Source organism: Arachis hypogaea, chromosome 13, assembly GCF_003086295.3.
Source record: "Arachis hypogaea cultivar Tifrunner chromosome 13, arahy.Tifrunner.gnm2.J5K5, whole genome shotgun sequence".
Classification (NCBI taxonomy): Eukaryota; Viridiplantae; Streptophyta; class Magnoliopsida; order Fabales; family Fabaceae; genus Arachis; species Arachis hypogaea.
The window spans coordinates 11,611,738-11,624,261 of NC_092048.1; the positions used below are offsets into that span (position 1 = coordinate 11,611,738).

General features: G+C 28.1%; 1 protein-coding gene across 1 annotated transcript; it reads right to left on the reverse strand.

Moving 5' to 3' along the window:
• Positions 1-2,329: 2,329 nt before the first annotated feature.
• Positions 2,330-4,784, reverse strand: LOC112737200 (uncharacterized). Its single transcript, XM_025786980.3, has 5 exons — positions 4,059-4,784; positions 3,631-3,930; positions 3,384-3,557; positions 3,054-3,254; positions 2,330-2,958 (listed from the first exon to the last, which is right to left on the reverse strand). The coding sequence occupies exons 1-5, from the start codon at positions 4,734-4,736 to the stop codon at positions 2,590-2,592; spliced, it is 1,722 nt and encodes a 573-aa protein (XP_025642765.1). The 5' UTR covers positions 4,737-4,784; the 3' UTR covers positions 2,330-2,589.
• Positions 4,785-12,524: the final 7,740 nt, after the last annotated feature.

Consider the following 12,524-nt stretch of genomic DNA (forward strand, 5'->3'; position numbering starts at 1 on the left):
ATAATTACAATTTCGGGTAAAATTGATAGCTTTATCAACGTCACCTGAAATTAATTCACCTTAGTTTTCACCATATCTAAAAATAAAGGTTTCAAGAACCGGACCAGTCATCAAACCGTTTTAGTTATTAGTTTACTGATTTATTGGTCTAACCGGTCCAACCGATAGTTCAACCGAAAAAACCATTTTAAAATAAAATAATAAAAAATTATAAATAAATATCCTAAAATATAATTATAGTCTAACATAATCTTAAAATATCTTCGAAATTTAAAACACTACATAAAATATCATCAACAAAATCCATATGATCTTATTAAAATACAAATTCAACCGTTAAATAGTAAAAAAATATATCTAAATATTAAATCCCAACATCATAATTTATCAATCATCAAAATCAGCAAGAACTTATTATCAGCAATTGCTTCTTGATTAATATTATTATCCATAATTGAAATTATTAAAACAGATACAAAATTAAAAACAGCCACAGCACAATGAAAAATAAAAAAACCATCAACAAGACCATATCTGAATTAACCCCACAGCATTCAGCAACAATCACAAAACCCTAGACCTTCACCCAGCAATTAGCAGAATACAAAACACCAGAACAAAAATAATTAGGAGCATACAAAACACTAAAAGTCATTAGCAGAATACAGTATCTACAAAACAAAGCCATTAGCAGAATACAGTAAACCTTTACCCAGCAAAACTAGCATCTACAAAACAAAGCCATTAGCAGAATACAAACACCAGCAAATTTGAACAAAATAATTAGGAGCCATCAGCAGAATACAAACACCAAAGCAAAAAATTCGGCAGAAATAATGAACTTCATTGGCACAATACAAACAAATTGCTTTAAAATAAAATAAAATTATTGAACCCAACTAATACAACAGCACGTTGTAACTCAAGTTGCACAAAGTAACCAAAGGTGCTTGAACTCAGATATACACACAAAGAGCAAAATTCTTGGCACAGTGTGCTAACTAACTAAGCCAGCTATAACAAATGTAAACAAAGCCAATTTTTTATTGAATCCTAAATCCTAAATAAAAAATAAAATTGCGGATTTCCAATTCTTGGCACCGTTTCTGGAGGTAATCTAACTCCCATGGTGTTTAATCACATCAGTAAAGAACCAATAATCAGTAGAGAACCTGAGCTAATCACAAAATAATCATTAATCAATAAAATCGCAACACATAAAACCAGAGCTAATCACAAAAACAGAGCATAAAAAGTAGAAAAAAAAACGAACAACAACTGAACAATTGAAGAACAAGCAAGCAAGACATTCACTGACCTTCGAAGAAGACGCCAACAGACCCTTGATTAATGGATGACGCCGACCAGACGACGGCAAGAAGATGAAGCTGACGGCAAGAAGATGCAAAGAGTAGGGGATGGGGCGAGCTCGCGGAAGAAGAGAGCAGGGGAGTTGGAGACTTGGGAGGCAGTGGCTACACGGATGGACGGCGGCAGAGCTCGACGGACGGACGCGGCAGTGGCTCGAAAAGAGTAGCTAGGGTTGGATAAGGGAGAGTGAATGATTCGGGCAATAGCAGAGCATAGGCTGAGAGGAGTGAGAAGTGAAGTGGTTCAGTTCAGTAATCACTAATCAGTAGGCCAAAGTTGCAAACGACGCCGTTTCCTTCAAACCGGCCGGTTTCCGGTCCAACCGGACGTTTTTGTCCGGTTCATCAATTTTTTATCGGTTTTTATTTCAGCAGTTTTACATATCTGACCGGACTATTAATATCATCGGTTCGCGGTTGGACCGGTTCGATCGGCTGGTCCGATCCGATTTTCAAAACACTAAATATCCTAATCCAAAAAAACTATCTTGTAAATTTTTTGGTGACGTTTTAAAAACATTTTTGTTACTATTATTTTATAAGAATAGATGTGATTGAACTATTATATAAAATATTTCATAATATCAATGCATTAAAATTAAACTTATTTTGTAAATAGTAGTACGAGGTTTTTTTACACATTTTTTTGAAAAACTTAAATAAAATAGTAATATTATGGTTCAATAAAGAGTGAAATTACTTTTTTATTAAAAAAAATACCTAAAAAATTGTCATATACAATAAATATATTTTCTATAAATTTAGTAAAAAAAAAGATTTCATTCTTCAAAAAAAAAGTCCTAAATAAAATTTGAGACAGGATCCAAGAACTTGGAATTTAAACCTTGAAATATGTTGAGACCGTTATGTATATGTGTCAAACTAAAAGTTATTGTTCCGAATTAAATAGCATTGTATATGGAATATGAAGGAGATAGAGAAACACAAATTTCACAGAATTGATGCTTCAAAACTATACTTTGATCATGCTGTAAATAATGAACGAGGCCGGCCAACAAAACGCATTACACTCTTCATATTCATTTGGATAATGAATTTGGTTGGTAACCTATGACATGAATATAACAACCTTGGGCATTCATTTTCTGCTGACTTAGTACACATTATTACATTGACACATACCAAATCACCTTTATCTTGATCCATCCCATTATGTTAAAGGTTGTTATGATATCTATATTTGTTGTGTTAGTGAGGGTCACTCGCAGAAAATCTTGTCAGCATTTGAAGCAACATGGCTATGGCTATGGCTATGGAAGTGGGAAAATCGCTTGGCATTGTGGTTCACCAACAATGATGATGAGTTCCCAATGTCTCGGAACGGTGTTCGTTTCGTGGCGAGGACTCCACCTATGGTGGCAGCATGTTGTGCTTTTTTGCTTTCCCCATTCCCTGAAACTTCTTTATGCCTGTTGCTATTACTATTTTCCTTTGAGTTGCAAACCATCACTACTCTCTTCTCCAATTCATCATGCCTTTCAAGATCACCAGAGACCGTAGCAATTTTCGCTTCAAGCTCTTTTGTTTTATTTTCAGACAAAATAGCCCTTTGTTTCCATTCTTGCACCTAGTTATAAACAGTTAAATAACAATTTAGTCAAATATGTCAAACTATTTTTCGACAACTTGGAGTGAGTAATCATCTAAATAAGTTTTTCTTACATCATTTTGAAGGGACTGGGCTCGATCTTCCCAAAAGTTGCGAGAAGACTGCAATTCCTCCATCTCTTCTTTAACCTGAGCAAGCATCTCTTGCATTTGGGACCATTGCTCTGTTTCAGCTCTAACCTGCTCCACGATTCTTCGAACAATCGTCTTGCATTCTCCTGAACACAATTTCCCTCCTTCATAACCCAATTTTTCCTGCAGTTTTAAACAAAACAACACCACAATTGAGTTCAGGAATACTGCATTTACATATGCTACCTTTTACAAAAAACCAGTTACTATATAGAATGATATTGAAATACAAAAATAAACATGTATTTATACTTGATGCGATTGAGGTACTCGGATGGAAGAAGATGATGAATCTTGAAGTTCAACTCTCTTTGAAGTTGAAGCAGAACTGTTAGCACTTGACAACATTGAATTGTACTCTTCCTCCATTCTCTTCAACAATACCCCCTTTGATAGTCCCTCCATTTTCCTTTTCAATATCTCCACCTGTGCAAACAAACACAAATATCTCAAAATGTAGATTAAGATGCTAGCTAGATGTTTTTGTTTTGCCGCTTACATTTAGTTTTCCTCTTGCAACAACGGATTCATGAATGGTGTTAACCGAGAAGCTTATATTTGCCATCTCTTGAAACTCCCTCAAGTATATGTCATTGGAGGATCCTCCAATCTTGTCAAGTCTTCTCTGCAAAACCGAAACTTGCTTGTCGAAATTTTTGGTTCTCCTGTTATAATTATTACTAGCCTGGGATGAATTTGTTGATCTCTTTTGCATCCTCTGAATCTTCTCCGTCAACTCACGAATCCCTTCATCCAAAACACTCTCAATGTTCTCCCCTTCACAAATCTTTATTCTTCCCTGCAGCATTATTCAAGTTTGAATCAGCACAAGATAGATGCATGCGCAATGCATATACAAAAATGTTACGCGCACATAAAAAAATCAGCTATCAAATCGAAAAAAGAAGTGAAGGGAGTAGAACTAACAGAAACAAGAGTGCGAAGTGCAGATCTGAGAGTGGTGTCGATCTTGGAACGAGTCTTCTCGAGCTTCTTGAATGCAATCTCCTTCTCCATCCGCAAAAGGTTACACTCAGCCCTCAACATCTCCGCCTGAAACTTGCAGTAGTTTTCTTCATCAACCACCGCCCTGCTGCTTCTTTCGGCGACTTTCTCTCTCCTCTCCCCACCATTAGCAAAGAGGACGATGGGAGGGGCCGATGCACGGCGTTCTCCATGAAGCAAGGTGTCGGCGTTGTTGCCGTTGTGGGGCCTCCGGCGACGAGGGAAGTGGAGGATGCGGGGAGTGGGAGGCGGTGGAAGGTGCCACTTATTCAGAGGGGGTCTCCTTGATGACATGGCGGCAGTAGTAGTGGTACGGGTTTCATACATACCATGCAATGAAAAATAGAGAGAGAATGGGCGGGGCGTGCAGTGCAACAAGGTCCTCGTGAAGTGAGTTAAGTACACAACACAATGCAAGAAGAGCAACAGAGATTTGAAATGAAAGGTGGTTGTTGTTTTCTTTTTTGGTTTCGGTATTGCTCGAGTCTTGAGATAGTAGCTTATTAGGTGTGGTGTTATGTTATGTGTGTATGTTATGTTGTGTGTGGTGTAACTATTTATTTCCAACGTCGGACACTGCCACTGCCACTGCTTCTTCATCGGAATTTGAAAAACATTACTGTTGCTCCTTTTATATATACTAACCAATCATCTATTCCAACTTAATTATTACCCTATACTTTTCAATTTTTCCACCCTTATATAACTACACATGCAATGATGCATCACTAGCTAGTTTGCTATTTTATAATTTTCGAGTTGAATCTAGAAAATACTTAGGCTAAATAATTTTATATGATTTGGAGTCATGTATGTTTTATAGTTAAAATATATACTTTATGATAAAATTAATAATAAAATATTATATTTTTATATTTAAATTAATATTTTTATTGATATTTATTAAATTTAACTTTTAAAGATAAAATTTTACTAATTTATCATATATATAAAATTTATAAAATTACATATACTAATTATACATCAAATTTAAGGTTAGATTCAAATTTTTAAAATAGACCTAATAAAATATTAGGTTGAATCCAAGTCTAGTTAAATCCAATATGGCCTAACCATACTCTCATATTAGCAGATCGAATTTCAATTTGAATCTTTGTGCAGTTTGAGTTTGTTTCTCATTATCATTAATCATCTCAATCGTCTCTAGTAATGGATATTCTTATGATAAGGAAATCAAACGTGTTAGACCGGAGAGAAAACAAAGCAAAGGAAAATTTTAAAGGATAAAATCAAGCCTTTTATTCATAAGTTTGAGATAAATAAAAAGAGAAAAGCAAAAGATTTATGATATATATTTTTATAAGTCTATCTTTTACCAAAAAAAAAAAAGATATGCATATTATATTTAATATATGTGCATATATTTATTACAATAAGTTCTTGAAAATAATTTAATTAAATTAAAATCTAACTAAAATACTCTAATTTGAAAAAAAATATATTTAAATAATTATATAATAATTATTAAGATAAAGGTATTTTTACATGAATATAAAATATATTAAGTGATATAGTCTAATATGACAAATTATCTAATAATTTTTAACTATCACCTTCATATAAAAATATTTTGATACACGTTATAATAAAAAGAAAAAATAAAAAAATTGATGAATAATTAGATGTCTATCTAATATAATATATTATTTTATTTTTATTAACTTTTTAAAATAAATTATACACTTATCTTAATTCCTTTTATACAAAATTATTTTTCTTATAGAATTTGCCAAACATTTTTACGTGATAATCACTGAAATAGCATATATAATAAGTTCTAAATTTTAAATTCGGACCCGTCACTTCACTTCGTACACTTTACTAGTAGTTAAGATATAAAAAATCATGATATTATTGTCCATACTCAAAAGACTTTAGTAAGTCCCACTAATGAATAAGTACTGGTGGATTTCCCTGTTATGATTTGATTTTTTATTTTGTCTAATTCCGATCAACCAAATGTCCAAATCCTCTTCCTCATTATATTCTCCTACTTTCAAATTTGAATATATTTGACTACGTTATAAAATAAATATATTGAATTCTTATGTAACGGGGAAAAACCCTAAAAACGTGTGTTTATATATTTTTTTATACAACCATTGGCGGAACAAGAATATATTAAGTATATATATAGTAGCAGATACACAAGCTTAAAAGCTGGAGCTGCCGAAATTAAAGTAAGTATAATTTAATATCAAATAATTACAATTTTTTTATGTATTTGATTACTATCCCAATTTTTTTTTTCTCTTATTCTCTTCTCATCACTCATACCTTATGAAACAAATAATACTATATATGATATATCCTAATCTCATTTTAATAGAATCATGGAAAATATATATTTTTTTCCCGCGCCAATCATGAACCGACGATGTTTATTATATTCAAGTTTTGAATTTGATACTGATTACATTGATAAAATAAAATGATATAGCAATGTATACTAAAAAGTTAGAAATAAAACTTACCACTTGAAGAAGCAATAGTAAATACGTAACTGAAACAATGAATACTACGAATAAATGGAATATAAATAGTGAAATACTAGTACTAAGTAGTACCACTAGTACTATAAATAATTTTTATTAGCAATTAAGCATAGGTGAAGAAACTCGTGCTTGCAAATTAAAAAATAAATTGAAATTGAAATGATGAAATATTTGTCAGCGCATGTTTTGAAGGAAGTCACACATAACAAGGTGTGCTCATAACAATCACATAAAGTGTCAGTGAGTCATTAATAATCAGCGATTAAATGCGAGTATGCCAATAAATATACATCGTCCGTGCCGTCTAAGCTGAACAAATTTTGATTCTCTGTCTCAACTCTTTCTTCCTCAACGGTCGCAATCTCACTCACTGTCAATTATTAACGATACTTCTTTTTCACAGGTTTAATCTTAAAAGGATTTCAATGGCTTCTAGTAGGATCATTTCTGTCTTTTTTATTCTCATAGATAATTAATTAATTAAATTGCTGTATTTGCATTCTAATGTTGTTAGTCATGTCTCAAAATGTATGACTATTTATTAATAAGAGAATATTTATGGATAAATTGTTTTATAAAACCGTATTATTATAGTAATAATATTATAATTCCTACAAAAAAATACGTTATGATTTATAATTTTTCATAACATGAGCCCATGCATATAGTTAAGTGATTGAAATATTGATGATACATTGAAGTAATAAACTAAATTTAATTTGAAAATGAATGAATTTTAGTTAAATAATATATGGGTATCTATCCATCAATGAATTATCAATAATTTAATTTTGATATATAGATAAAATAAACACTAAATAAGCTTTTAAAATACCATGCACTTAAGTTTGACATTAATTAAAAATATAAAAATTAAATTTTTTTAACATATAATCAGTCGACATTTATATAAAATATATAATAAAAATAAATTAAATAAAATATATATTTATATATTTATATATAAATATATAATATAAAAATGAGAAAAATATAAAACAGTTCTTGATAATTACCTCAAAAGGCAATGAGGTCCTTGAAAAAAAAAAACTCAATCCGGTCCTGATAATTAATTAATTATCTCAAAAGGACAACGAGGCCTCTGTGCCAAAAAAAATTAATGTTGTTTTTTTTTTTGCACAGGGACTAATCAATCCAAAAAAAGATTCGAACTCGGATTGAGTGTTTTTTTTTTTTTCTTGAAGACCTGGTTGTCCTTTCGAGGTAATTGCCAGGGGTCGGGTGGAGTATTTACTCTATAAAAATTATTTTTAATATGGAGATGAAGATAGTATTTAATTGAATATTGATATTTGAAGTGTATACGATATTGTAGAAATACAAAAAAAGCGTTCAACACATATCTACGTATTGTCAAAATAATGACACGTATCAAACACACATTCTGCATGTTAATTCTCAACCTACTAAATCCACTCACATATAATTATATCAAATAATTTTATTTTCAATAAAAATACTAATATTTTTTCATATAAAAAAAATTAGTCTATATATTAACTAATTTAATAATTTATTTTTTGTATATAATAGTTTTGAATGAAATAACTAGACAAGTCGAAGCTAGGATCAGAATCAAAGAAAACATGATTTGGCTTGTACTTGTCACTGACGTTACTGTGTTACTATGTAGACTTTTTTGTATCATTGTAAATTTGTAAACAATCTGACTAAGTAACCAATAAAAATTTAGTCAATAATAAATTAATAAATATTTTTAAATTGTATTATATATTAATTAATTATCACTAATTAATAATTATTTAAATTTTATTTTTTAAAAAATGCAAAATTAATATTTATTTTACCTATACTTTTTCATTTGCAAAATAGGATTTTAAGTATCAAAATCAAAATGACCGCACACACAGTTTTGTGTATGCAGAACGTGTAGCTAGTGTGACACTTGTGTTGCCCTATTTTGAATTTTAGATAAAGTCAAATAGAATACAACCATAATATAAATAGATTTATGCAACTATACTAATAATATTGAGGATTGATCCTTTTCTCACTTTGTCTCGGTTTGTATCTCTCATTCGCAACAGTACCACGCTGAGATTCTCTCTTTAATTTGGCCTTGGGCTTCTCTATCTATTTAATTACAATATACTATTTCTTTTTCTTCCAAATTCAAAGAAGCCAATGGAAAATCAAATAATGTCGTAAGCGACGAGAGAGTAAGTAAGGCATGCACCAATAGGGCTTAAATTAATGCACCACGAGGATTGGAACGTATATCGAAGTTGCAACTGTTCAATACTCGTAAATTTTTGGACCCTTCTCTCCCTTGTGTTGTCTTTACCACTAGCTGTTTATGGTCATGTACGCTTTTGAATTCAGCATTTATGTGTCTAGCTATTTTCGTATTTTAGACACCAATTTTGAATCTAACGTAATTTACTCTAAGCTATGATAATTTGATCATAATAATTACTTCAGTTAATACTTAAATTCATCTTTAAAAATTAATTTATTTTTTAAATTAGTTTTTAAAAAATTTTGTTTATTATATTAATTTTTAAAAAATATAATTATAAATCAAATAAGTCTTTTTATATGTTAAATAAAATGTATTAAATATCACATAGACATAACATAATAACATGATAGATTAATATCACATGTTATAAGATAATTGATTGATATATTCATAATTATAATTGGTTGACCAATCATTTTATAACACATGATATTAAATCTATTATGTCATCACATTATATAGTATTTAATGTGACATGTTATTATTTAATTTAAAAAAAAAACTACTTTAGTTTATATTATATTTTTCAGGAACTAATATAATTAGAGGACTAACTTAACAAATGTGTTATCTTTCATTGATGAATTCAAATATTAACTCATAATTAATTTATATATGTGTATATTTTGATAATCTAATGTTAGATTAATTTTGATACATTTTGTTGTTATTTAATTAGATTCATGTATTTAGATGATTTTTTAAGTATTAGGTATAAAAATTAGTTATTTTTACTAATTAAAAAATATAAAATGACAAATTTTACTCAATTTTTTTTTAAAATAACATATAATTTATATTTTATGATATGTCAAATTTTAATTGAATGTTATCTTAATTTGATAACAAATTATACTTGTAATTTGAGTTACTTCAACTTGAGTTAATATCTTAACCATAATAAAACTATTTGTAATTAAGTTATTATTTAAAATGAGTGATTATCTAATTTCTTAAAATATTAATATAACCAATTTTTTTTTCAAATAGTTATTTTCTAAAAAAAATCCTCCTGAGTTTTCTGCACACCATCACTCCTCAATGTAATCGCTCACAGTTTACTACCTCACCGTGATAATAGTTAAATATTTTGAATAATACTGTATCTTTTTTTTTGTCTTTTTTTAAATATATTTTTACCAAATTATAAACCTTGTGAACTTTTAAATTTTTAAATGAATTTTACTATTCATACTAAAATTTTGATTTTACTAGATGAAATCAATATAAAAAATAATATAACATTGTCAAAAAGAGATAATAGAAAACTGAATAAGAATGAGAATTTTATGAATTTATTTTTGCTAAAGTGTATTCAAATTAATTATTTGATGGGATGAACGATTTTGAAAGAAATTGAGAGAAGTAAAAGCCATTATAAAAAGAGTTATGGTACCTAATTTGGGAAAGAAGTTTTTCAATTTTTTTTTTTCTGTGTTTTGGAAAGAATGATTTGAAAAAAAATAAGATTTAGTTATTAATATTTTAAAAAATTATATAATTATTTATTTTAAATAATAATTTAATTATAAAATAATTATATTATAGTTAAGATATTAACTCTAATTAAATTGAAGTAACTCAAGTTCTAAATATAGTTAGTTATATCTAATTAAAAGTTGACACATCATATAAGATAAGTTGTATATTATTCTAAAAAAAGTTGAGTAAAATTTATCTATATAAAATTGGTTATTTGTGTGTGAAACTTTTTAACTAATAATGTATATATAAAAATTAAAGGATAATTTAAATTAATAAAATGAATGAGTCTCAAAATTATATAGATGTCTCAAACACAATTCAATTATATGTCTGTCCGCTTTATATCTCTATGTAAATCGAATTAACTTAATACGATTTACACTAAACACATATAAATCGAATCAACCTAATTCAATTTATTATTGTACAACATATACATAGTAAATCAAATTAACTTGATTCTATTTACTACTTGTACAAATTATTTACTCTTTATTAACTTTAAAATATAAATATCAATAAAAATACTCGAACTTGGAATAAAATATCAAAAAATCAAAACGAATAAGAATATAAATTCAAATTTTGTATTTTAGTTAAAATCCTAAAAAATCTACATTTTTACGAACTTATAAATTCAAAACGAAATAATAAATAATTTTAAAAAATTCATTTAAAAAATTTTTTTTGACTCATTAGCATCTAAAGAATCATAATTAAAATTTTTTATGTTAAAAAAAATTAATATAAAGTATAGCTCTCCAAAAAGGCATATGAGTTAAAACTTGAATTTTTTTTAGAGTTAGAAATAACGTATAACATCTTCAAAATGTTTGTTCTACACTTAATTTTACAAATTAAATAATACTTTAATTGATATAATATGTTAATTATTTGTAAAAATACATATTGTATAAATCAAATTAAGTTGATTCGATTTCAATAAAAGTATATATAATTTTGAGCTTTTATTTATTTTATTTATATAAATAATTTAAAATTAAATTTATATAATATTTTATAATATTATCCATTAAAAACATAATAACGTACAATATAATAATATAGATAATCGTAGTCAAGCTCATTAAATTGGTAAATGTTGAAAATTTTTAATTTCATAATCATTATCACATTTTATTGCATATACAAAATAAAAAATTCAGTTAATTTAAGATTAAATATTAAATTAAATATTAACTATAGATTAAGTTATGCAGGCAGCTGAATAATGTATAACCATCACCCATATATATCAATTTCCATTGCTTATTGTGGTTAAGGATTTTTTATGAAATTAGAATCTAGCTCCTATTTTGATTTTTGAATGTTCAAACTTACCATATACTACAATTAAGAAGTACTTACTGGATAGTACAAGTATATATGAAGCATTGCATGAGCACCACGTGGACCAATGAGAGAAAATAAACAATGTGCATAAAATTAGTTAATTAATTAATTAATAATTGATGCAGTACAGTCATATACTCATATCTTTAATGCTGCCATTGCTGTGAAAGCAAAGTTAAGGTGGAAGAAAAAAGGGACACTATCTCAAATTAAAATAAAATATATGTTCAATTATTATAATTAAATCCCTTTTGAAGAGTTTCATGATTTTACCGTTACATATTATTATATATACGGTGGTAGTGATTCTTATGAACAAGTTGTAAGATTCCAAATCCATTGAAAAACTTGAATTTTTAGCAAGTTTCCTTTTTTTTTTTAATGGTTCATTGCAGCTTTTCAAAAAATAAAATAAAATGAAATTATTATTATTATGAAAAATTGCAATGTGGCCCTGACACTTTTTCGAATGGAAGTATCTGACAGAAGTCAATGTTTAATATTTCATTCTACGGAGTAATAATTTATAATTGGAAAATGGTAGATACAAATCTTTGCAAAAGATTAAATGATTAATACAGGAACCTTACCTAGTCACACTCTCACAGCCCCCATCTCCCAAAGTGGATTATATGATAATTAATAAAAGAAAAAGAGTCAAATGTTTCGCTATAAAAGGAGCTTTATCTTCTTTGAAACATATACTTACTTGAATGGTTCTCTAATGTAATGTAATGTTTGGTCATATAA

What these genes read in the sequence shown, in the direction of transcription:
- LOC112737200 (XM_025786980.3), bottom strand. Translation starts at nt 4,736, where the DNA reads ATGAAGAAGCAGTGGCAGTGGCAGTGTCCGACGTTGGAAATAAATAGT. An exon ending in TTGCAAGAGGAAAACTAAAT is followed by an intron (nt 3,558 to 3,630) that starts GTAAGCGGCAAA and finishes TTGTTTGCACAG; the next exon opens with GTGGAGATATTGAAAAGGAA. An exon ending in GAGTACCTCAATCGCATCAA is followed by an intron (nt 3,255 to 3,383) that starts GTATAAATACAT and finishes TTAAAACTGCAG; the next exon opens with GAAAAATTGGGTTATGAAGG.